Source organism: Catharus ustulatus, chromosome Z (assembly GCF_009819885.2).
Source record: "Catharus ustulatus isolate bCatUst1 chromosome Z, bCatUst1.pri.v2, whole genome shotgun sequence".
Taxonomy (NCBI): domain Eukaryota; kingdom Metazoa; phylum Chordata; class Aves; order Passeriformes; family Turdidae; genus Catharus; species Catharus ustulatus.
The window spans coordinates 14237554-14259997 of record NC_046262.2 but is presented as its reverse complement, the minus strand read 5'-3'; the positions used below and the strand labels follow the sequence as shown (position 1 = coordinate 14259997).

General features: G+C 42.1%; 1 protein-coding gene across 6 annotated transcripts; it reads right to left on the bottom strand.

Moving 5' to 3' along the window:
* Nucleotides 1–694: 694 nt before the first annotated feature.
* Nucleotides 695–18716, bottom strand: ZNF131 (zinc finger protein 131). Of its 6 annotated transcripts, XM_033086023.1 has the most exons (8): nt 18614–18716; nt 15030–15168; nt 12373–12474; nt 11265–11409; nt 9126–9489; nt 8801–9023; nt 5159–5289; nt 695–2848 (listed from the first exon to the last, which is right to left on the bottom strand). In XM_033086023.1, exons 2-8 carry the CDS (start codon nt 15151–15153, stop codon nt 2189–2191), a joined length of 1749 nt encoding a protein of 582 aa, XP_032941914.1. In that variant the 5' UTR covers nt 15154–15168; nt 18614–18716; the 3' UTR covers nt 695–2188. The 6 variants fall into 6 exon arrangements, with proteins under 6 accessions (XP_032941914.1, XP_032941908.1, XP_032941913.1 ...); XM_033086017.1 differs by having other exon boundaries at nt 8801–9489; XM_033086022.2 differs by lacking the exon at nt 18614–18716 and adding an exon at nt 17715–18048 and having other exon boundaries at nt 8801–9489.
* Nucleotides 18717–22444: the final 3728 nt, after the last annotated feature.

Genomic DNA, 22444 nt, shown 5'->3' with positions numbered 1-22444 from the left:
GGCCGCGCCATTTCCCCGCCGCCCGGCGGCCAGCCCGGGAGCTCCCCCTGCCCCGCAACCTTCCCTTCTCCTGAGGGGTCAGTTGCTGCGGGAAACGGCAAGAATTTGGGCTTCGGTCATTTGGGAAGGAGGTTACAGGGGACGGTGGACGGCCCTGTGTAGCAGAGTTATTTCTTGAGGAAAGGCTTCTGGGGAGGAGGAACACCGTGCTCCCGCCCGGCCTCACTGGGAATTGGGAGCGACGACGCTGAGCAGAGCATCGTTCCTGTCTTACAAATCCGTATGAGCTGCTGTGGAAAAGGGGAGAGGGCAAACAGAACCAAGAACCAGCCCACCTGTGCTTACCAACCACAGCCTTGCTGCCGATGCCATGTTCAATTTACATTCGACTTAAAAAACTACACAAAATTTAGTTTTGTTGGTCAGATGCACAGTAATATTGTTCCTTAAATTCCACCAAGACAGACTTTGTCTGTATGCATTTATGCCTAAAAAATTTTAGAGCTCGGCAGCTAAGCAAACAGGCCTGTCCCCTCCATGTTATCAGGAAACAAGCTGCTTAGCAGAATAATACCTAAAATTTACTCTCATTATTAACTTTGGGCTACATCCTTTCCCCTGCACAGAACCTCATCGCAGATTACTTGCATCTCAGAAAACACAAAATATAATAAAAGAATGCAAGTTACATTAATCAAATTGTTGGAAATTTTAATTGAGATCCATGTTTCTTTTGCAACAGTTTCTCAAAGGCTATGATGAAACACAGTAATATTGAATGAACCTAAATAAAAGCACAAATCCAAGGAAACAGTTCCGCATTTGAAGATGGAGTAGAAAAACCTGATTTTAACTAAGATCTATAGTATTACCAAGAGCAGTAGGGACTGTCCTTGCAGAAATTCTTCTCTTCATTTAAGGCTTTGAAAATAAAATTTCTTCAGGAGTTCAGAGCACCTCTAATCTCCAGCAGTAATTAAGACATTCTTAACATCCTTAACCATAGACAAGCATTTTCTAAACAAATCTAACTTTATAGTAAAAAGCTATTGATCCTATTAAAAATGAGATTGATCCTTAACACTGGAACTTGGCACTTAACTGCCAGTCACTCAGTAGTTCCTAATATATTGGATGAAACAAATAATGCAACATTTAATGGTTTGTATTGTTTTATTTTCTAATATTGATTAAACTATTTACACTTCTACTTTTCAATCCACAGTTTAGCACTCATACCTATGGCTTTTACTTTTATGTTTAGCACATCTTTTTGTCAAGTGAAGCACATCTTTTTGTCAAGTGTCAGAATTTCATTTAAAAAAAACCAAGAACCTGATACCATATACACAAGTCTCTGTGTTTATGTTAAAACGTATTCATTTTAAAAAATGATTATTTATAAAAGAAGAGCCTGCTTGTAGCTTTCTTCCAAATCATGTTTATCACAGACTCTACCACACTTTTCCAATTTTTAAGTGTTCCTTTTAGAGTGTCCTGCTGTCTCCAAGTGAAGTCTGTTCCCTCCCTCAGCCCCCCGCCTCTAAATTTAATGCAAAAAGAAAATCAGTAACTGGCAATTTCAAGCGAAAATATAAAGCACTATAACATTACCTACATTGCCTTTTACAGAACTAAGTTCTCAAAAACTCTAGAAACTTTGTGGAAATTTAACCACTCAGTGTTGAAAAGGCACAGGACTTTTGTGCTCAGAGACCTACAGCAACAGTGCTTTTAGCCCAGCCTGAAAGTTAAGATCCAAAAATTCACAGGTACGTAATTGCCACTTACAGCAGAACCCCTCAGATTTTACTGATTCTCCTGCCACAGACATCCTGCAGATTTTTACAAGACTTTGCTTCTACTGCAAGAGGAAAAGAGGTGAAATTACTTTTACTTATGCCCAGGAATGGTGTAACAATGATACAAGCTATTCATTGCTAGAAATCTCACAAAGTTGTCCGTGTCTGTGGTAGTTTCTGTTCCATGGCACTACATGAATGGGGAAGTATTTTTCACATATGAGAGAAGTCTAATTGTACATGAAGAAAGCTAATTTTGGTCCACTTGTCCAGCTTCCTATGGACAGTATATGGAAAGGTGACCAGTGACGGTTCAAAAACCAATGTAAAAGTTAACAAAAATAATTTGGTATTTCATTCTTAAAACTGCAGTGTCATTATTTGTCCTAGTCATCCACTTTTGCATTTTGTGTGTCCACTAACTGTGTTTTTAAATCTTCAGCTTGCTCATTATGTTCCTTATCCGCATCATCCACTTGATTATGATCCTTTTCTTCTGCTTCTCCTTGATCAACACTTTGATATTCTACTTGTTCAAGGTCTGTTCCATCCATAAGTTCTGCCTGTACTTCTTCCATCTGTATTTGATTTACGTGCTCAACATGTAACTGCTCCACATGAACTTCAGCACCTTGTTCAGTCTGAATGTGTTCAACTTCCAGGTAACTAATCTGCACCTGTTCCTGTAGTTCCTCCATCTGTGTGCCTTTCACTTGATTGTCCTGGATGAGATCCTGGTGCATCTGTTCCACAGTTACCTGTGCAGGATCCACTTGTACCTGAATTACTGGTAGGACATGCACTTGCTCAACTTGTTCTATTATTGTCATTGATGTTACTGGTTCAGCTTCCATACCTTCCACTGGAAGAACCTCTTCTGTCACTAGGAGTTCTGAAATATTGTGCATGTCTTTGAGATGCCTTCTCAGCTCACTGCCTTGCATAAACCACAAATCACATAAGGTACAGTGGTTGGGTTTGTCACCAGTGTGTATTACCAAGTGGTCTTTGAACTGATCCCAGCTGTTGAACACGCTGTTACAAACCTGAAACAAAAGATACAGTGTGTTAAACAGTGCCAACAGAAGTGTGGACAAAATACAGTACCTATCTGAGATCATAGCTTCACACTGTATAGCTTCTTGCTACTTGGATTAAAAAAACCATACATGTTAGAGGTAAAAGTTGAGAAGAAAGCTTCAAGTGAACAGGGGATTTGGTATTTATTTATTCTTACTTAAGAATGGTGAGCTATTTTGAGTTGCACATACATAAGACACCTACAAAATTCATGAGTCAGTAGAGCATTTGAAAGTTTTCTCATCTGAAATTCACGTATGGTATCACACTCCAATCAATACATGTCTGGAACTAGAGTTTCGGGTGGAAAGACATTTATGCATTAATAGGGTGCAAAGAAAGTGTAGTACAGACTGTTGTTTTACTGACATTCTAGAAGCAGTACTACTGAACAACTTAGCAACTTTCACTTGCTCATGACATCTTGAGGCTAGGCTGAACTCTCCCATTTTGTGATTTAAAAAAACACCCTACTTGAGTGATTTCAACAGATACAACTTTTAGAACTCCATCCCTCTCATTCTCTCCCAGCCAAAAGTACTGCCTCAACACTAGACATGCTGTTTTCATAAAAGCACATGAGCTCCCTTCCTTCCCTTCAGCTGGCACTGGAGGTAAATAGCTGGAAAACAACACACAGAGACTGCAGAAATAAATGAGATGCAGGGTAGAGGAGATAGAAGAGTAGGGTAGAGTCAGGCTTGGAGTAAAAACCCACAGGCTCAGGAGTCTTTGTCTATGCAAATGTGTTTGGCTGTAGAAAGCAACGAGAAAACACATTTCAACATCCCTTTGCTGTAGGCAAACAGTTTTGAAACAGAATGTTCTATCTTTTCACAGTTTTCCATACAGCACAGAAAGATGATGGAGGGAGTATCTGACAGGATTAAATCAAGAGCAGGTCTGGGAAGTCAGACAAACATCTCCATAGCTGCTGAAGTTTGCTAAAATGTGTTGTAATACTACTGCCACACCTTTTTTCCCCCAGGCTCACATTTCAGAAAGAGATTGCACATACAGTTTTTAAAATACTAGAATTTTAGATAAACACTCAAAATTTGTCATATATAAAGATAATGATTATCAGCAATGCCCAGGCATGTAATTACTGTTCTTGCCACACAGAATCTAATTCAGTATTCAAGGCACACACCTGAACAGCACTGAAAGGACTCATGAAGAAAGCAGTTTTTTCTCCTCTTTGTTCAGTGAACAAGGATTATTTGTTCAAATTTAGTTCTAAAGAGAAAAAAGTTCTAAAAATTTATCCAAGAATTGCTGCAGTTTCTGCAGGCTGAAGGGACACAAATCCACATTTCCAACATCTGTGAGAGGATAAGGAAGTTTAGAAAATGAGTTATGATGTGAATCAGCTCTTTAAAAGTGAAGTTAGATTAATCTCAACAGCTTTTCAAATGTCAGTTACATATAGTGACTAAGTACCCTAGCACTCTCTACAGCATTTATTTTGCTTAAAAAATACTACAAGACCGCCATCATAAATTGTAATTACTTTCCAGACAAAATCACTATGTTTGGTATCAGAGAATAAAAAAGTAAATAAATAATTTGTATTTTGGACTTTGGGTTTTACTTTTAGTGAAGTGTGCTTAGAAGTGCGAAAGGCATAGGTCAGTGTATCAAGAACCTTGAAAAGGAACCAGAAAGACCAGTAAAGTGCAGCCGACCAAGAATCTCTATGATTTTAAGTATTATAAGGCTCCACATCAGTAATTCAATTATTTTAAATGGACATACTTAGATGTGAGAATTTATCTGCATGTTTTGATTGTACTCCAAATACCTCACTACAACACTACAACTCTACTCACTACATTACAACAAGTCTACCACTTCCTTGTAGAAGAGGAGGGGCAGGCGCTGATCTCTTTTCTGTGGTGGCCAGTGACAGGACCTGAGGCACTGGCCTGAAGCTGAGTCAGGGGAGATTTAGGCTGGATATTAGAAGAAGGCTTTTCACGCAGAGGGTGTTTGGGCACTGGAACAGGCTCACAGCACCACACCTGACAGAGTTCAAGAAGCATTTGGACAATGCTTTCAGGCACATGGTGTGACTCTTGGGGTGTCCTGTGCAAGGCTGGGAGTTGGACTCAATCCTTGTGGGTCAAGTCCAACTCAGCATATTCCGTGATTCAGTATTATTTTACTAAAGTAGCTCTTAGAGCCCACTCATTGCCTCTCCTGTTCAGTCTTCCCATGCTCCTTGAAGGAGAGGAAGGTAACTGACCTCAGACTCACCTACTTCCATTACCCACCTGACATTCATACAGCTTCTTTCTTCCCTTTTTAGCACCAGCTCCAGACTGACAGGCTGTAAGGTGACATTTGAGAGTGCTATTCCTAGCAAAACGTTCATGGCAGTTTGGACATTCAAAAGGTTTTTCACCTGTTAAGACAGATACAAAGATTTTTAAGTGTATAAAATCATCCAGTCTTTCAGGCCTCCCTTATTCCCCTCTCTCTCTCTCTCTTCTCTAGGTTGATAAATACACTGTAAAGTTGTGGCCAACTGGATTATTCTGCAGAAAGAGATGAAAATTCAATATGAAAGGACAAAAAACTGATGTAGAGTCATAACTTTCATTTAGAAGAAAACCAATGTAACAATTACCAGTAGCTTTTAAGGTATTTGTGGAAATTATGTTACTATTCTGGCAAAATATTTTAAAGAAATAGGAGCTATTTCACACTTTTCACCTGATAATAGTTACAATTAAAGAATTAAGATTAGTCAATATACAAAGTAACATATTAAAGAAGGAAGTATTTAAATAATACAACCTTTTATTTTCAGAAGTAATAGCTTATGCTTGAAACTGAGCTCCAGAAAACAAAGCTGGCACAGAATGATTGTGAAGTAACAGTGCATCAATACTAAATAAAAAAAAAAAATCCTGTACCAAACTTCCCCCCAAAATACACTGAAGAGAAAGCACAGAGGCACATAAATGGGTGCAAGCAAGATAAAAATTTGGCCACTTCATTTCAACCATTGTATCAAACATAGAAGCCAGCTAAGGACAACAGCAGAGGAAGCTGAAAGCAGGTCTTTTTATCATCCAAGGTCCTATGCTGTCATCAAGTGGTAATGAACAAAGGGTGTTGCACCATGCACAAACACAATGACATTCAAGCAAATCAAATTACAAAAAAAACTGGAAGAGTGTGTTTCCTCTGAAAGTCTAATAATCTGTATAGGTACTGGCACCAGCACCACTACTGAAACAAATGGATAATGAACTCCAAAAGAGGCTGAGCCATTTCAGTGAATACCATGAGGATCAATCCTAGCTAGTTTAAAAGCCTGCATTTTCAGGCATACGGTAGTTATTGGATATTGCAGAGGAAAAACAATCTTCAGAAATATTTACAAGCTTCTAATAAGCTTTTCAAAAGAAATTCACAAGCAACTTAAGTGTCACTTACACACCTAAAAGCTACAGAAATGTTAAATGGTGGGAACATTGCCCTCAATGGTTACAAAATGCTACATATTTGAAGTGCTGTACAGGAAAGGCAGAGAGGACACTAAAGTGCCATCAGCCTTGCAGGTCAAAAATCACACTTTGCCCAAGCAGCTAGTGGGTTCGGAACTAGATGATCTTCAAGGTTCCTACCGATGGAAACCATTCAGTGATTCTATGATTCTACAGAGCATGCATGGATGACCAAAGAGCTCCTGGACAAATTCAAACACAAAAAGGAAGTCCATGGGACCTGATGACGTGCATCTGCTGGTCCTCAGAGAGTTGGTGAAGGAAGTTGTTAAGCAACTATCCATAAAATTTGAGGTGTGGCAGTCCGGTGAAGTTCAATATGACTGGAAAAGCAGAAGCATAATCCTTTCAAAAGATAGACATAAGGAAGATCTGGGGAACTACAGGCTAGTCACCTCCATGCCCTAAAAATCATGGAGCAGATCCTCCTGGTAGCTGTGCTGTGAAGACAGGCTGAGAGCATTGGGGTTGTTCAGCCTGGAGAAGAAAAGGCTTCAGGGAGGTCTAAGAGCACCTTCCAGTGCCTAAAGGCAGTCTACAGGAAGAAAGGCTAGAGAGGGGATTTTTATAAGGCAATGTAGTGATAATGGCAAAGGGGGAATGGCCTTAAGCTGAAACAGAGTAGGTTTAGGTTAGATATAAGGAAGAAATTATTTTCTCAGAGGGTGGTTATGCACTGGAACAAGTTTCCCAGAAAAGCTGTGGTTGTCCCATCCCTGAGAAGTGTTCAGGGCCAGGCTGGATGTGGCTCACAGCAACCTGGTCTAGTGGAAGGTACCCTGCCCTTGGCCCCAGAGGGTTGAACTAAATGAGTTTAAGGTCCCTTCCAACCCAAGCCATTTTATCATCCTATTACTGCTCCACTGCTATTTTAATGTAAGTGCTAGTATAGTGATTGAACAACAACAGTATAAAATATTTTAGGACATTTTCTCACAAGCTTTTCAAGTTCATTTTAGCATTCAACCAGTGTTATACAGAGAATTTAGAAAGCCTTTAATAGAACGGGAGCTTTTTCATTCTCCTTAGGGGACCACAGGTAAATGCTGGTATCTGTTTGATTTTAAGCTTAAGGCTTTTGAACATGCTAAACTGTAAGTAATTCTATATGTTATACTTATTAGATCAATATATATTAGGTATTTTCTACCTCTTGTGATATGCTAACTTGCTTTGAATTGAAAATTCTTTTTTGCAAGAGTGAACATATTAGTTATTTTGGATTACTCTAGTTATCAGCCACCCTTTTTTTGCCTGAATAGGTTTTTGTTAACTAGCATGTATTTGAATTGCTTATAATGGAGAAACACTCCCTGCTTTACAGGGGATAAGGACTTCCCAAAGCTTGTTTATAAAATGAACTTTTAGGATACTATTAGGAATAGACCGGAGACAGCCATATAAGAATACTTAGCAGTCCCTCATACACATATATTCTAATTAAATTAAGACATTCTAATTAAAAGGCTTTAACAATAACAAGCTGCGAAAGAAACAGAGATACTACCCTCCATTAAACTTTTACTTATGACTGGCATATTAAACAAAAACATCTGGAAGATCAAGACCATCCATATTTTACATTCAGTTATCTGTGTCATTCTCAGTGTCTGTTCACTCAGCAGATTTTTCAGTGAGATGGAGAAATAATAATCTGCCATACTAAAAAGAAAAAAAGGAGGAGCACAAATCACTTTGTACTCAAAAGATTTTTGCTACCCAGATTTCAAAGAGGCAGATTTCACAGTAAAAAAGTGTACTATAATGACTAGAAATGTTTTGCTAGTTTCAGAGTTTTGCATAATTAACCAAGAAGATTCAAGTCATAGATGAGAGGAGACAAGAGCAAGGGTAAAACTTTCTAAACAAGATGGTACAAAACATAATTCTATGAGGGTATTTTATGTCTAATAGGCATTTACGCAGAAGTTGTTAGATAAAGAAACTCTCTACACAGTACTCCACCAAGAAGACTGTGATTTAAATAATATTTCAACATAAATATTTACTAGAAAATTTTGAAAATAAAAGTAGTTCCTCAGTTTGGTATTTTTGAAGAAGGGGACAGGCCTTAAGGAAGTATTTTGAAAAAAATCTTTTAAAATTTAATAGACTTGAGAGAGAAGCTTTCTTATTAAGTTTCTGGTTTTTGGTGCCTATTTTTAATTGACTCAATCTCCCAAAAGTTTACATAAATTGGAAACAAAAAACCCCACAAACTAATAAAAACATCAACAAACAAGAAGACATACAACCGTTTTAGTTATAACTAGAAGACAAGTATTTCTAGCACTCAGGACTCATTTATTTTCTTCAGCATATTATCTATTTCCCCAAAACATGCAAAGGTCCAAAATACTAGTATGAAGGCCACAAGCACAGGACTATAGCACTGTTTACCTGTGTGCTTCCGAAGGTGCTCTTTAAAATGCCCAAAGTGGTCAAACTGCTTGTCACAGTACTGGCATACATGTATTTTCTTGCCAGGTCTTTGCTTCTTGCTGGCACCACCTTCATCAAGGTGGTAACAGGTGAGGTGCTGTTTCAAAGCACTCTCTCGCAGGTATCTTTTATTGCATATGTCACACTTGTAATTCTCAGTAGAGTGTGTTTTCATGTGTTCCTTAAAATGGTAAAACAATTTAAATGAACGGTTACATTTCTCACAGTGGAATAAATTGTTCATGTGTGACAGCTGAAGTTCCACAATTTCAATACCTTCTACCTGTTTGCACGAGGGGTCAGTTGCACTATCACCTTCTTCTTGGATCTGGCATTTTCTCTCTCCCTGGCGATACTTGCTGGTGATATCTGCCAAAAGAGCCAAAGCAGATTCATCTGATGTACCTGTTGTCTGTATGTACTTTATGGATTGCTCTGCAGAAGCTACTTCTTCAAGGGTTTCAATGTTGTCATCTTCCACTTTCATTGTCCCTTCAGCAATCTCAACCTCAATTTCAACAGGCTCTGATTCTGCAGATGGCAGTGTTTCTGTGATAACATTAGAGGTTTCAGCAATCTTCCTCTTTTTTGGTTTATTTTTACCTTGTGCTTCATTTGGTTCTAAGGGTGATGAATTTTCTTTGTTCCTGAAAAACATTTGCATTAACATGGTTAAATCACTTAACAGTGATGTAACTCCTGTCTAGTAATGAGGTTCTGCATCCAACACTCCCTTAGCTGTTTCTCAAAGCTGAATGATTAACACATATCTGTGTGTACATCAGAAGCTAATTTGCCCTTAATCTACACTCCTTAGTACAGTAAAATAACATTGTTAAAGCTGATAAAACATTTTTAAGTACTTAAAGTAAATAGCTCAGCTTGAATGATACAAAGCAGCTGTTTTTTCTTCTTGATAGATAACTCAGTGAAATTCTGTACTTGGAAAGAAAACTCCTCTAAAATAATAAATTCTTTGGCCTGCCTACTCAGAAATAAGATTCAAGTCCCTCCTATGCCATTCACCTCTTAAACTCTGCACTGTGTGCAGCTGCAAGGAGTACTTAGAGCTTGTCAGAAAACACTTTAGCTGTGACTTCACACGATGGTTATACACACAAGAGTTAACATATCCCACAGTTCAGGAAAGCACACTACTAACAGATGACATTTAAAAAAGCCACTAGGATCTGAAAGGAGTATTCTAGTTTAGTTTTCTGGGCTTAAACACAACCCTCAGTTCTGTGTTGTTCACCCTGAATAACACATACACAACCCTCTTCCTCCAAAATGTCACGGACAGCAACAGCATCTCAGACATAGACAGAGCTGATTGAGTCAATGCTTTCAAGTGATCCACAGGACTACTGTGCTGTAGGTTTTCCTACTGACCATCAGTTTCAAAAATAAGTGGCTGTCTTCCCATCAAACAGACTGACTGGAGTAAACTGTGCTTTTAACCTTCCTCTGCACCATGATGAATCATTTCATGTAATGCAGTCCCTATCACTTCCAGGCTTTCTAGTAACAAGAGACAAGACTTTGCCCAGTATTTCCAAGTCATATTGTCAGATGTGTAACTAATGATGCAATGCAGGCAACAGTTTATAAATGGCACCTTAGTCTGTTCACACACAGGAAAACAGACTAGCTGGATTTCTGATGTCTACAAGATGACAGGTACATTGCAAGGAGCTCCTGGATCACGTACCAAAAGCAACCAGTGTAGCATGCAGGAGGAATAAGAACATGAGAACCCTTCATGGAAGTGAAATGGAAGAAAGGAGATGAAAAACAACATGATGGGAATGGCAACCACTTTTTTCAAACTAGGCTTTGGCAATGGATTACAGTTTCTGGTACTGGATAACAGGTGCTGCAGCAACATTTTATTGAGTACTGAACCTAGATAAAACTGATTTCAGCAGTTACATTCATTCAAAAAGCTTGACAGATTAATTTGCAGCAAGAGGTTTTAAGATCACTGCATATTCTCTCAGAAACAGTAGAAAGCTGCACAAAATCAAAACACCAGCACAAACTTGTTAATGTTATCTGATTACCAGAGACACATTAGCACTGCACAGCCAGCTGTCAATCAGGTGCGGGCCATCAGACAGAGACCAACTATCAGCTACCACAGAGTCACAGTCCTACAACATCAGCAACATTTACAAGCCATGTCACTTGTCAGTGAGTTCTAGCCCAACAAATATGACATTCTTGTTTCACCTCGTGTAATTCTGACATGTATGTTACAGCAGAAGAACATACAATATACAAGTTATAGAATATACAAGAATACAAGTTAAGGAGGTTCCAGCATAAGAAACAGCACTGCAAAATAGTGGCAGCCAGCTCTTGCAAAAGCCCTATTGAGACTCCTTCAGTGTTGGGAAGAAAAAGAGGCTTATATGCTTACCTGATTTCAAGTGCTTTGATTGCTTCTAGCATCTGTAGATACTCTGCAGCTTTCCAAACATCATTTGCTTCTTCCTCACCTTGTACCATTAGCTTTGCTGTATAGGTGAACTCAATTAGGTGACGAAATGCCATGTTACTTACACCTGTATAAGGCAAGAGAAACAAGTTACCTTTAACAATTCTACAGCCTCATCTTCCCAGTGAATCTTGCACACTTGCCTGCACACCATTTTGATCGCAGTACTGTAGCTGTCAGTTTCATAAAGATCACACCCTTAAATAGCTCCACTGAAATGGTTTGGGTTGGAAGAGACCTTTATAATCACCTAGTTAAAACCTCACTCATGTTGCAATAAAAAAATCTACTAAAGAAATATGTGATTCTGGAACAACTGTGCAGTTTTGCTGTAACAAATATAAAAGGAATGATAAGATGGACAAAAAGCTCTTTCAATAATATACAGATTTAAATAAAAAAATACTATTCCTGGAGGCTGAAATGCTGCTTCAGGAATTTCATTTCCTCCCTGCCTACAATATAAGTATTGCTCCATGTCTGCCTTGCTCTTGCATCTCAACCAAGGCATCTGCCATTGGCCATCACTAACAGCCTTTTTCAGCTGACCAAAATGGCTTTTCTCTGGGAAAGCTTTTTGTGTAGTACTGTTAGTCCTAAAAACATGTACAGGGTCTGCCTGACCATCACTAGCCATGTATTAGGGGAAAAAAGGGGAAAAAAGATTAAAAAGCACCACAATCTCATATTTTCCCTTCCAATATATTTAATACTGTTCTCTTTTTGATTTTTCTTCAGGGATCACTTTCTTTCCAGTGATGGTAGCTGTCTCAGAACAACTCAAGAACTAAGATCCAGAAAGTTAACTGCAACGACCAAGCATATTCAAATGTTCAAGGCCAGGCTGGCTACAGCCTTAACCAACCTGGTCGTACGGGAGGGATCCCTTGCCATGGCAGGGGAGATTGGGCCTAGATGATCTTAACATTCTGTTACTCCAGCCCTAAACACTGGCCTGTACCAGGGATGCTACAATAACTTCCAGCTTGAGCACAACTCTGAATGCTCTTATCTGCACAAGTCAGATTACCTTCAATCTCCACCAAAGGCTCCTGAGTGAAATCTTGGAAGAATTTATGGAAGAACTGGCTACAGGCAGCAAGAACTGCCTTATGAGCTTTAAAATGGTGACCTGAAAATGAAGACAGAAAGTTTGGTTTAGGGTAACGCCTTCCTCCCTTCATAGTGCAGAATAAATGCAGATGCAGGAAAAAAGACCACCCAGTTTAAACATCTATTACAGCAGTACATACTGTTTCTTCTTGCAACATAGGACCCTACTGAAGCTGGCTCGTCCCTTCTCACAGAGAACCTTGCTAAAGCTCTGCAACTCAACCAGCTGGAGAACTCGCACTGACTCACTCACTCACTCACTCAATGTGTTTCTCATTTAAGAAATGAATTATGGGCCAATTTCTATGCAAGCTTTTTTTGGTATGTTTTGGGCTCAGCTCTGTATGTCTCATGTTTTTGTTGCTCCTACAGACTGATGTATATTATCACCACCACCAGCATAAACACCACAGAAAAAGTGGTTCTGCTCTATTCTTTCTGTCTTCCAGAGTCTGTATTTCTTCTCCCTAGTGGAGGCATGAACATTCATAGGGCTCAGTGACTCAGTGATAAAGGAAACAACATGGATTAGAGCTACACAGCTGCACACAAAAACAGCTCTGAGTTCAACACATGGATTTGGTAAGGACAGAGCAGGAACAAGCATTAAGGGCAAGTGCTGTCAGGGAAATTGTGGCTGTCCTGAAGAATATTTGTTTTTCTTCATTTCCTGACCTCCTTCCAACCTGGACTCTGTAGGATCACTTTTCTTCAAGTGAGTTGCTACTATCCTTTTAAAGATTGGGTGGTACTCCTTTATCTAAGTCTGTCCTAGTGGGCAGTGCCTGTACATATTCCCTGTAGTGTTCATCCATTCCAACACGTTTCGCACATGAAGCGGACTTAAGTGATCTACCACATACCACCTTTTCTAAGAAAATAATAAGCACTTGTATTTCCATCATCCTTTTAAAACAGTTCTTATGCCCTTAGAACACTTACAAAAAGTGTGTGCTTCTACCCTCTAAGTACAGTAATTTCACGACCATAAGGTGCACCGGACTATAAGGTGCACCCCCCCGGGAGTCAGCAAAATTCGCAACTTTGTAGATCAGATAAGGCGCACTGGACTATAAGGCGCACTTTTTTTTTTGCAGCGAGGCTCCGCCCCCAGCTCCCCCTGCGCAGTTGCTGGCCGAGGCTCCGCCTCAACCTGGCAGCCATGGGCCCCTGGACCCGCCTGTATCCGCCGCTCCGTGCAGCGTCCCCGGGGCCAGGACATGCCTGCCGCCGCTCCGTGAGGTGTCCCCGGGGCCCCACTGCTCTGGGAGTTCCCTGGTGCTCCAGATGCCCTGATGCCGGCGGGCTTGCCCTGCGCCGCCACTGCCCTGATTCCAGCGGCTTTCCCACCCCGCGCGGCAGCTACCCTGATGCTAGCAGGCCCACCCACGGAGCCCCTCTCCCCTCACATCCTGACACTGCTGCGGGGCCACTCCCCACTCCCCAGGCTCACTGGACTACAAGGCGTACTTTTTTTTTTTTTTGCAGTGAGGCACTGCCCCCCACGCGGTTTCTGGCTGAGGCCCCGCCTCAACCCAGCAGCCATTGGCCCCCAGGCCCGCCTCCACCCGGCAGGGGCAGTGCCATGGGCCCCCTGGCCCACCTTCACCCAGCAGCCATGGGTCCCCGGGACCACCTGGACCTGAGAGGGGCAGTGCCACAGGCCCCCTGGCCCGCCTTCACCCGGCTGCCGCGGCACTGCCGGCTTCCCCCACAACTCACACTTCCAAAGTGGCAAATGTTGCAACTTTGTCCATCATATAAGGCGCACCGGACTATAAGGCGCACTTCCGGTTTCACGGGAAAATCTTAGTCAAAAGGGTCGCCTTATAGTCGTGAAATTACTGTACAGTAATTTCACGACTATAAGGGGCACCCTTTTGACTAAAATTTTGAAGGAAACCCAGAAGTGCGCCTTATATATGGACAAGGTTGGGAAATTTGCCAACCCGGAAGTACAAGCTGCGAGGGGAGCCGGCAGGGCTGCGGCCAGCGGGTGCATACGGGGCCATGGTGCCACAGCTGCTGGGTGGAGGCAGGGCCGTGGCTGGCAGCCGCGTGGGGAGAAACGGTGGCAGATCCTCGCTGCAAAAAAAAAGTGCACCTTATAGTCCGGTGCACCTTATATATGGGAAAAAGTTTGGAAATTTGCTGACACCCGGAAGTGCACCTTATAATCCGGTCCGCCTTATACTCGTTAAATTACTGTAAATATTTATTTCAAGGTGTGGGTTTTTTTTATTTAGACACAGTATTTGTAGAAGTTCTCTGCATGCGGTCAGATAAGTCAGAGAAAAATATCTGAACAATGTTTTGGGAATCCTTAGCACATTAAATATAGCACAGCAGTTTCAAAGAGGGCTTCTATCTGAGAATATTTTTATCTCTTGTTTGGGAAAACAGAAGCAAAATTATTAATCACTACAATGAAACTTTGCAAGTAACTTGCACAAAGGTACAGAACTAAGAATTTGTTCACAGCCTAGTCTGACACCTGACCATGAAAACTCAAACAGCATCCCAGCACAACTTCCAGAATTCTGAATACCAGTTGGTTCTCAGGCCTGTACATACCATCGACGATCAGAGTGATATCTGTAAACTGGTCCTGCTCACGTTGTTCATTCAGTCTATCCAAAATAACTTTATAATGTTCAGGGAATTCCTGGATACATTCCATCGTTTCCTCAGCTTCCATGGCAAAAAGCCTAGTCTGCAAAACAAATGTGGCATGAGAGTAAGTGCCGCACAGTAAATACTGTGCAGTCAGGTTATTACACAAATGTGACCTAACTAGCACTTTGCTAGCACTATAAAACCAATGGAAAAACTGTCTTTCTAACAGGTTTTTTACCCAGTGTTAGCTGACAGGTAGGAAATGGCAGTTAATGATGGGGAATATTGTCTTACTTGGACACAAGAAGAAACAGCCAAAGTGGGTATTTCTTTATCCTGCAGATTCAGCAGGGACCCACCATCCTCAAAGCAAATACTGCAGGGATGCAACATCTCCACAGCTACTTAGTCAACTCCACAGCAGAATGTTCGTACAGTTACTTCTTGCAATCCCACCCCTCTACTTGGTTAACACACAGTTCTTAAAACTGTTAAGTCATGTTTTGCAGCTCATGAACACAAGATGTTTACTTCCTTCACATATAAATGTAATAGAGCAGCAATTTTCAATTTATGAATGCACCACAATTGCCAGGGATTTCATTTGCTGTCAAACTTACTCATCCATCCTACTTATACTTCTTCCTCTGTAAAGTGCAATATTTGCCAGCCTTTTGAAGGAGACACATAATGCTTATAATCTGACAGCCCTTCCTCCCTTACTAACACAATAAACATAGCTGGGGGTGGGAGTTGCAGAGGATTTTAGACCTGGAGAGGTTTAGCAGAACTTGATGCCTGTGGATGAGATGTATACCACATATACTGTCCCAGGAATCACTCAAAAGCACCAAATCATCAGCAAAAGCCATGGCTAACTGTTACTTTCAAACCTTCTTGTTGGAACCCTTGACCATCAGTTTCCAATTTACATAGAAGAGGATCAAGTGCGAGATTAAATAACACAGGTGACATAGGGTCTTCCTCATTGACACCTCTAAGGATCTTAATGGGGTCTGTTTTCTCACTTTCAGTACCAATGTAACATGAAGTAGTCTGCCGCTTATGCATCGGGAGAGCATCCAAGTGCTTCAACAAAAGCACTTCACAAATCACCTCCAGGCAAAATTACTTCAGAACCATGCAAAAAAGCTCATCTTCAACTCCCACACTAATGTGGCTTACATTTAGAATGCTGCAGAAAAAAAGAATTATGGAGCTCCTGTTTACACAAAACACTCTCCTCCTTGTCTCTCAGGAAAAAGGCACCCATGGAGAACTTGTTTTGCCAAAAGAATGAAATAAGTAGAGCAAATCCAGTCCTACCTGCTATTGCTACACTGAAAACCACAGAAGTGTTGCCCACAAAAGTCCGATGCATTATCTGGTGTGCAGTCAGCCAATAACTACACTCGAGGTGACAATGATTATTTATTTCAGAGTCCTGCAAGCCTGGGCACCTGGTGGAATTCCACAAATCAAGTACCCAACTACAAAAACTTTTTACTAATTTTACATTTTAGCAAGCAAAAGGATTAGTGTTCATTAGTTACAAGTAATATAGTCATCTTATTAATTAGTATTCTCTCTTCTGGTTAATGACTTTCTTGCTTCCTTAAGAATTCTACCAATAAGTAATTTGTTTTCCTTACACCTGGACATTACTCAGAGCTTGTTGGCTGCTCTCTGTTTCATGGATTAAATCTCTCATCTTGTTGAAGAGGCTTGACAGTACACAAAGATCCAATATCAAAGCAAATCCTTCCTTAAGAAATTCTTCTTATTCCTTATCTCACACCAGAAACAACTGTCAGGATCTTCGAGTGGGCAGAGGAGCCTGCAGGGGAAGATGAGGTGGAAGGGAGCAAATGCTGCAGCTGCATTCTCTTCACCTCATCTATAATCATGGGTCTAAGACAGACAGCCAGAAGGAAGTTCCTGCCTTTCTTTCCCCATCTGGTATTTCACATAAAGTCTAATGTGGGAAGGTGTCAGCTACCTACTTCACAGTTTAATTCTTCTTGCCCATTTTTGACACATTATAAAAGGGCAGATGACTTGGAATTAAAAGCATAATGCCTTAAAGCAAAAATGTGACCCCCAAATCTCGTGATTTTCACCTCCCATGATTTCCACTTTACTCCAACCTGACTGTAGGGATATCTTCAAAGAAACACCCCAAATCTCAAAATAATAGAGTAATCTTAGCCCAGAAAACACAAGATACTCTAATAAAACATTTTTTCTTAGAACGCTTACAAAACATAGTAAGAAACATACAATTCATTTTACACAGTTCATTAATTTACACAGAACTAGTAAAAAATGTGAATTTACTGTGTAACTAAATGCAGTTGCAGCATTCATTGATATTCTCATCTTAAAAACCTCAGTCATACTGCACAAAAAGGCCTGACAAAACAACACATGTTCAGTGAGAACATGACTGCTTTGGAGGAAGGAGTGAGAAATATGGTTGGGAAAACAAAGCGGCAAGGAAGACAGAAGTGATCCAAACTCCCACCTAGGAGTGGGCTCACAACTGAGGGACAGAGAGTGGACCGCTTCAGCTGCCTGTGCAATTTCCTTGAAAGACTCACGGAAACACTGCCTTAGCTTATGAGCTTGTAACCCTGGACATACTTCATGAGACGTGCATATGATTCGTCGAGCTGCTTTTATAAATCCACCTCAATGAAACCATGTTATTATTACTATTCTCCTGGGCTACATCTGGAACTCCCTGGATTCCAGGCACCAGATGCCTGCTTCCCGCACATGGTTCCCAGAGCGCGGGCGGGGCAGCGCTGCGGCCGGCCGGGTGACCCGGAGGAGCTGACGCGGAGTGCCCGCAACACCGCCATCTTGGGAAGGGGGGAGCTGCGGGATTGGGCACTGCAGAAGCAGGAATTCCTCAGGCACGCTGCCGCACGTTTTCCTCAAAGCTCAGGCGGGGCGCGGGCCTCGATGCCGATGCCGCCCCTCGGCCCCGCAGCGCAGATGCGGGGTCGCTGCCACTCCCGCCGGGACGGTGGGCACAGCGGCCGCCAGGCGGCGCCCCCGCCGCCAGCGCCCCACCCGCGGCTCCCGCCACCCGCGCGCGCCTCCAGCGGGCTGCGGCCCGCGCTCCCCGCGGCCACCCGCGGCCTCATTGGCGACCGCCGGTGTCAGTCAGCGGAACCCTGGCCAATCGCGAGAGGCGGACAGCGCTCGCCCCGGGCGCAGAAGCCAATGAGCGGCCGCCGAGTGCCCGGAGCGGGCGAAGGCGGAAGGCCTGGCCTGCGCCCAGGGCTCGCCGCGCACGGGGGACCCGGGCGCGGTGCGGGCGGCGCCGGCAGACACGGGGCTCCCGCGGGGCGTCCCGGGAGGGGACCTGACTGCTGCCGGCCCAAGCCTGGCGCCCGGCAGCGCCGCCGCCTCGTTACTCCTTATTACGTCATCAAAGCGCGCATTAAATCGATCCCTTTTCAATTCCCGGCCGGGTCGCGGCCCGACGACGCGGCGCTCCAAGGGGTGGGGAGGCGGTTCCGCCGGGGACTCACCGGGAGCAGCTCCTCGCCGCGCCGCTTCTCGCTTCACCGCCGCCGCTTCCTGCTGCCCGGCACGCTGGAAAGCGGGGCGCGCGCCGGCCAATCCCGACTCGCATTCCCGGCCTGCCCCGCGCTCACCTTACACTCGACAGGGCGCGCGCGCGGCGGGGGCGGGGCCCGGCGGCCGGGGGCATGCCGGGAGTTGTAGTCCATTTGTGCAGTGTGACCGGGTTCAGCGTGACAGAACGGGTGGGGCTGGAGGAGACCACAGCCTGTCATCTGCTCCGGCTACAGCTGGATCATCCAGAGCATATGGTGCAGGATTGTCTCCAGACGGTTCTTCAGTATCTGTGAAGTTCGCCTCTCTGGGCAATCTGTTCCAGTCACAAGTGGTGTAAAGTTCAGGTGGAATTTGCTGGGCATCAGTTTGTGCCCTGTTGTCTCTTGTCCTATTGCTCAGCACTTCTGAGCAGAACCTGGTCCCTCCTCTGACCTCTCCCTGCTCAGTCACCTCTCCCTGAGACTGAACAGGCCCAGCTCCCTCAGCCTTTTCTTTTAAGACAGATACTCCAATCCCTCCATCATCTTTGTTGTTCAACTCGGTTCCTATCCCAGATGAGGATTGCCTGTGTCTCCCCTTCTAGATTTTGCGTTTTGCAGGTGCATTCCTTAGTCTGACATGCCAGAACATTTTGGAAGGCAGGTGGTGTTAGGGCCACATGGACCCTCACATGCAGAACTCATTCCCATAGGATTCCCTTCATCACGTCTCCTCTTACACAGCCGCTCTTCCATGCAGTTCCACAACACCGTATTACTTTATAATTCAGATTGAGCTGTGCCCAAAATGGGTATCATGAAATGGTGTCAAGAGCTGAAAAGTCAAAAGTCAAGGCTCACTCTGTGGTGCCCAGTGGGCTGTTTGGCTGAGCCCCTTAGGAGGAGATAGCAAGTGAATGGCACTGGCTGCAACCAGCCCCTCTGCCATCCTGTCTGAGCACTGACGACGTGAAACTCGGGTTTCTTTTCTACACTGGAGTCTTGATGACCCCTATTCATCCAGGGTTCATGTCCTGCCACCAGAAGAAAATATGCTCATCCAAATAAACCTGTATAATAATTTAACTCGTCAGAAGAGATGGCGTGGCTGTCCCTTTGAAAGCCTCCACGTGGAAGCTGACAAGAGAAGATCAGCCTCATGCAGTGGCTCTGGTGAGCTTGCCCAGGTTAATTCCTGAAAACTGACTTGTTTATGAACTTCACCCCTTTTCCATGGTGCTTATTGCTTAATGGCGTTGTTAACATAACAGTACTATTGCTCTTGTCAGTAGGTCTGCTCGGAGAGTTATTTGCAACCTAGGAGTTGCCTGCCACACCCATTCTTGTTTTCTGGTACACAACAGTATACATAAGCAATGTCGATGCTTCTTGCAATTAAATATATATGAACGTTTGTTTTAAACTAAATTTTTAGTGGAAGAACTTTATCTCCGATAGTTTATAATCCAAACAGAAATATTGCTAAGGCTATCACTGCACCAGAGTACAAAAGTTAAAATTTTCCATTGCAGCACCTTCTATCCATCCAGTGTTGGCGTCTTGCTTGTTTTTAATAATGTATGGTTTGTTCTGACCATTTACTTTTTTTCCCTGTGGCATTTTCCACTGTATTTCTTTTTTCCTATGGCTTACCCCATCTAGTTTTACTGTGGGGTTAGTCTCAATGTTTTAAATGAACACTTCATACTTGGTCCTAATAGGTTTTTAAATATAAAATTACACTGACTAAGCTGTAACTCTTATGTTCTCCTTTTCCTCTTTCAGAGATGACTGTGTCGTTTCTCAGCACTACCTCTAAGATTTCCAAGAGCTATGTTACAAAACAATGCAATTTCATTTTAGTAAATCTGAAAACTATCTCATTTATAGTGCATTTTATTTACATAAGGAAGAATATGTTAAGCAAATATCTAAAGGATCTTTATCAACATCTCTAGTTCAACCTGTATTAGCAATTTATATGCCTAAAAATTGCCTATGCCTTTCTCCTTTTTCAGAATCACCTCAATGACACTAGAGAATCTTGTATTAATTAAAATAATATGGAAAGTCTTCTGGATATAACATTCAGTTTGGGAAAATTACTGAAGTGTACATGTTCTCTTCTAGCTGCAGCCTCTCACAGCAGCATTGAACGGGGATGAGAGCATCTGTCCAGACTGAGTGTTGTGAGCCTCTCCCAGGGGCAGCTGTGAAGTAGCAAACAAATGAAAATGAGTACTAAACTAATAGTAGAAAATAGTGAATCATATATTTCCCTTCTTTAATGAAGGAAACACCTCTTTGTCTGAAGAAATGCAGGAATTAATAAATTGGAGATGTGAAATCAAGAATTCAGGAGGCCTGCTTATTTGGAGCATTAAATAGACAACTGTTGTCCAAAAGCAGGTGATTCACATCATAAATGAAGGCCAAAAGGTACCCAAAGGCCAAATTAGCTCATCTAGTGCAAGGCCATCCACCTGGCAGCCTCTGACCTACATCCAGCTTGCTGGACAGTTCTGACTGGCTCCCAAAACGATTTTGAAAGCTGCTTTGTGCACTCATAGCACACCCAGATCTCCCACATCAAAACCAAATTATTCAGCAGGCAAGTACAGAATACAGGCAGCTGCAATGTGGCCTTTGCTGCTCTCTTCTAGTAGAAAAATTCTTACAAACTCAGCTGCTCATTCCTGTAGGGTTATCAATCATTTGCAAGAAATCCCTTTTGTATCAGACGAGTCAGTACCTCTCCCTTGCACAGTGTCTTGTTCTGTGCATGAGAAGGCTTTATTGTCATGCCTAGTGCAAGCCAGATGTGTGCTGTTATGCAAGAGGAAAACATTTCTGTGGAGCCCCTTTGATAGGTATGCCGAGGGCAATAATATCAGTGCCTGTTTAAAAAGTTTTAAAGGAAAATAAACTCGGATTGTACTTCTGACAGAGAGCTGTTAGTGCTCCTTATCTCTTTATTATTTCCAGAATGAAGGGAGGATATAAGGAGTTAATGGAAGTCATAATGATAGTGTAACTATAGCATGCAATGCTTGAAAGCTGTAGTGTGTAGAATTGTGGACTGATGTAAAAAATATTTAAGTCTTACCCTGTAACACAAACGTGTCAGCCTGTTCCTTTGTTATCTTTCTATTTTCAGAGGAAATGTGCAGCTAGGACAGGATGTGCATTTATATCTATTCAGTATTATCTACTGATGTACGAGCTCTCTGCCAAGTCTTATCTGCTGTTTACAAGTTTCATATTTTTGTGACCCCAGAAAGATCAGCTGACTAGTGAAATCAGGAAGATCAGTGTCTGTTGAATACTGCAAGTGATGGTAGTTGAATTCTAGCTCTTATCTAAACGTTTTCTTTTACATAATTTTAAATATCTGGATGAAGAAGCAAGTCCAGTTTCATAAACCACAGTGATTTAGATTCTGCAGGATTACAAGAAGCATGCCTAAAGAAATTAAAGTACTTAGCTTTTTTCTTTCTTTTAATCCCATAATATAGAATCATGCATATACATATAAAATGGGTTGCATTGGAAGATAATTTCCCAATGTAAATTCAGCAGGCCTTGTCTAGGTCAGTACTTATCTGGAAAACCTCGTAAAGAAAACCTCTGTTAAAAAGTTATCTGTGTTTATTGTTAAAACATATATACATGCAATTTTTGTATTGTGCATCATGAGTAGAAATAACATACATAGACATTATTATTACTATGGATTTAATATATTTAGTTAGTACCTCTTCAGACATGATCCAAATGTTTCACAGCCAAATCTTTAACCTCATT

What these genes read in the sequence shown, in the direction of transcription:
- ZNF131 (XM_033086017.1), bottom strand. Translation starts at nt 15,153, where the DNA reads ATGGAAGCTGAGGAAACGATGGAATGTATCCAGGAATTCCCTGAACAT. An exon ending in TATCACTCTGATCGTCGATG is followed by an intron (nt 12,475 to 15,029) that starts GTATGTACAGGC and finishes CTTCATTTTCAG; the next exon opens with GTCACCATTTTAAAGCTCAT. An exon ending in GCACCTTCGGAAGCACACAG is followed by an intron (nt 5,290 to 8,800) that starts GTAAACAGTGCT and finishes CTGTCTTAACAG; the next exon opens with GTGAAAAACCTTTTGAATGT.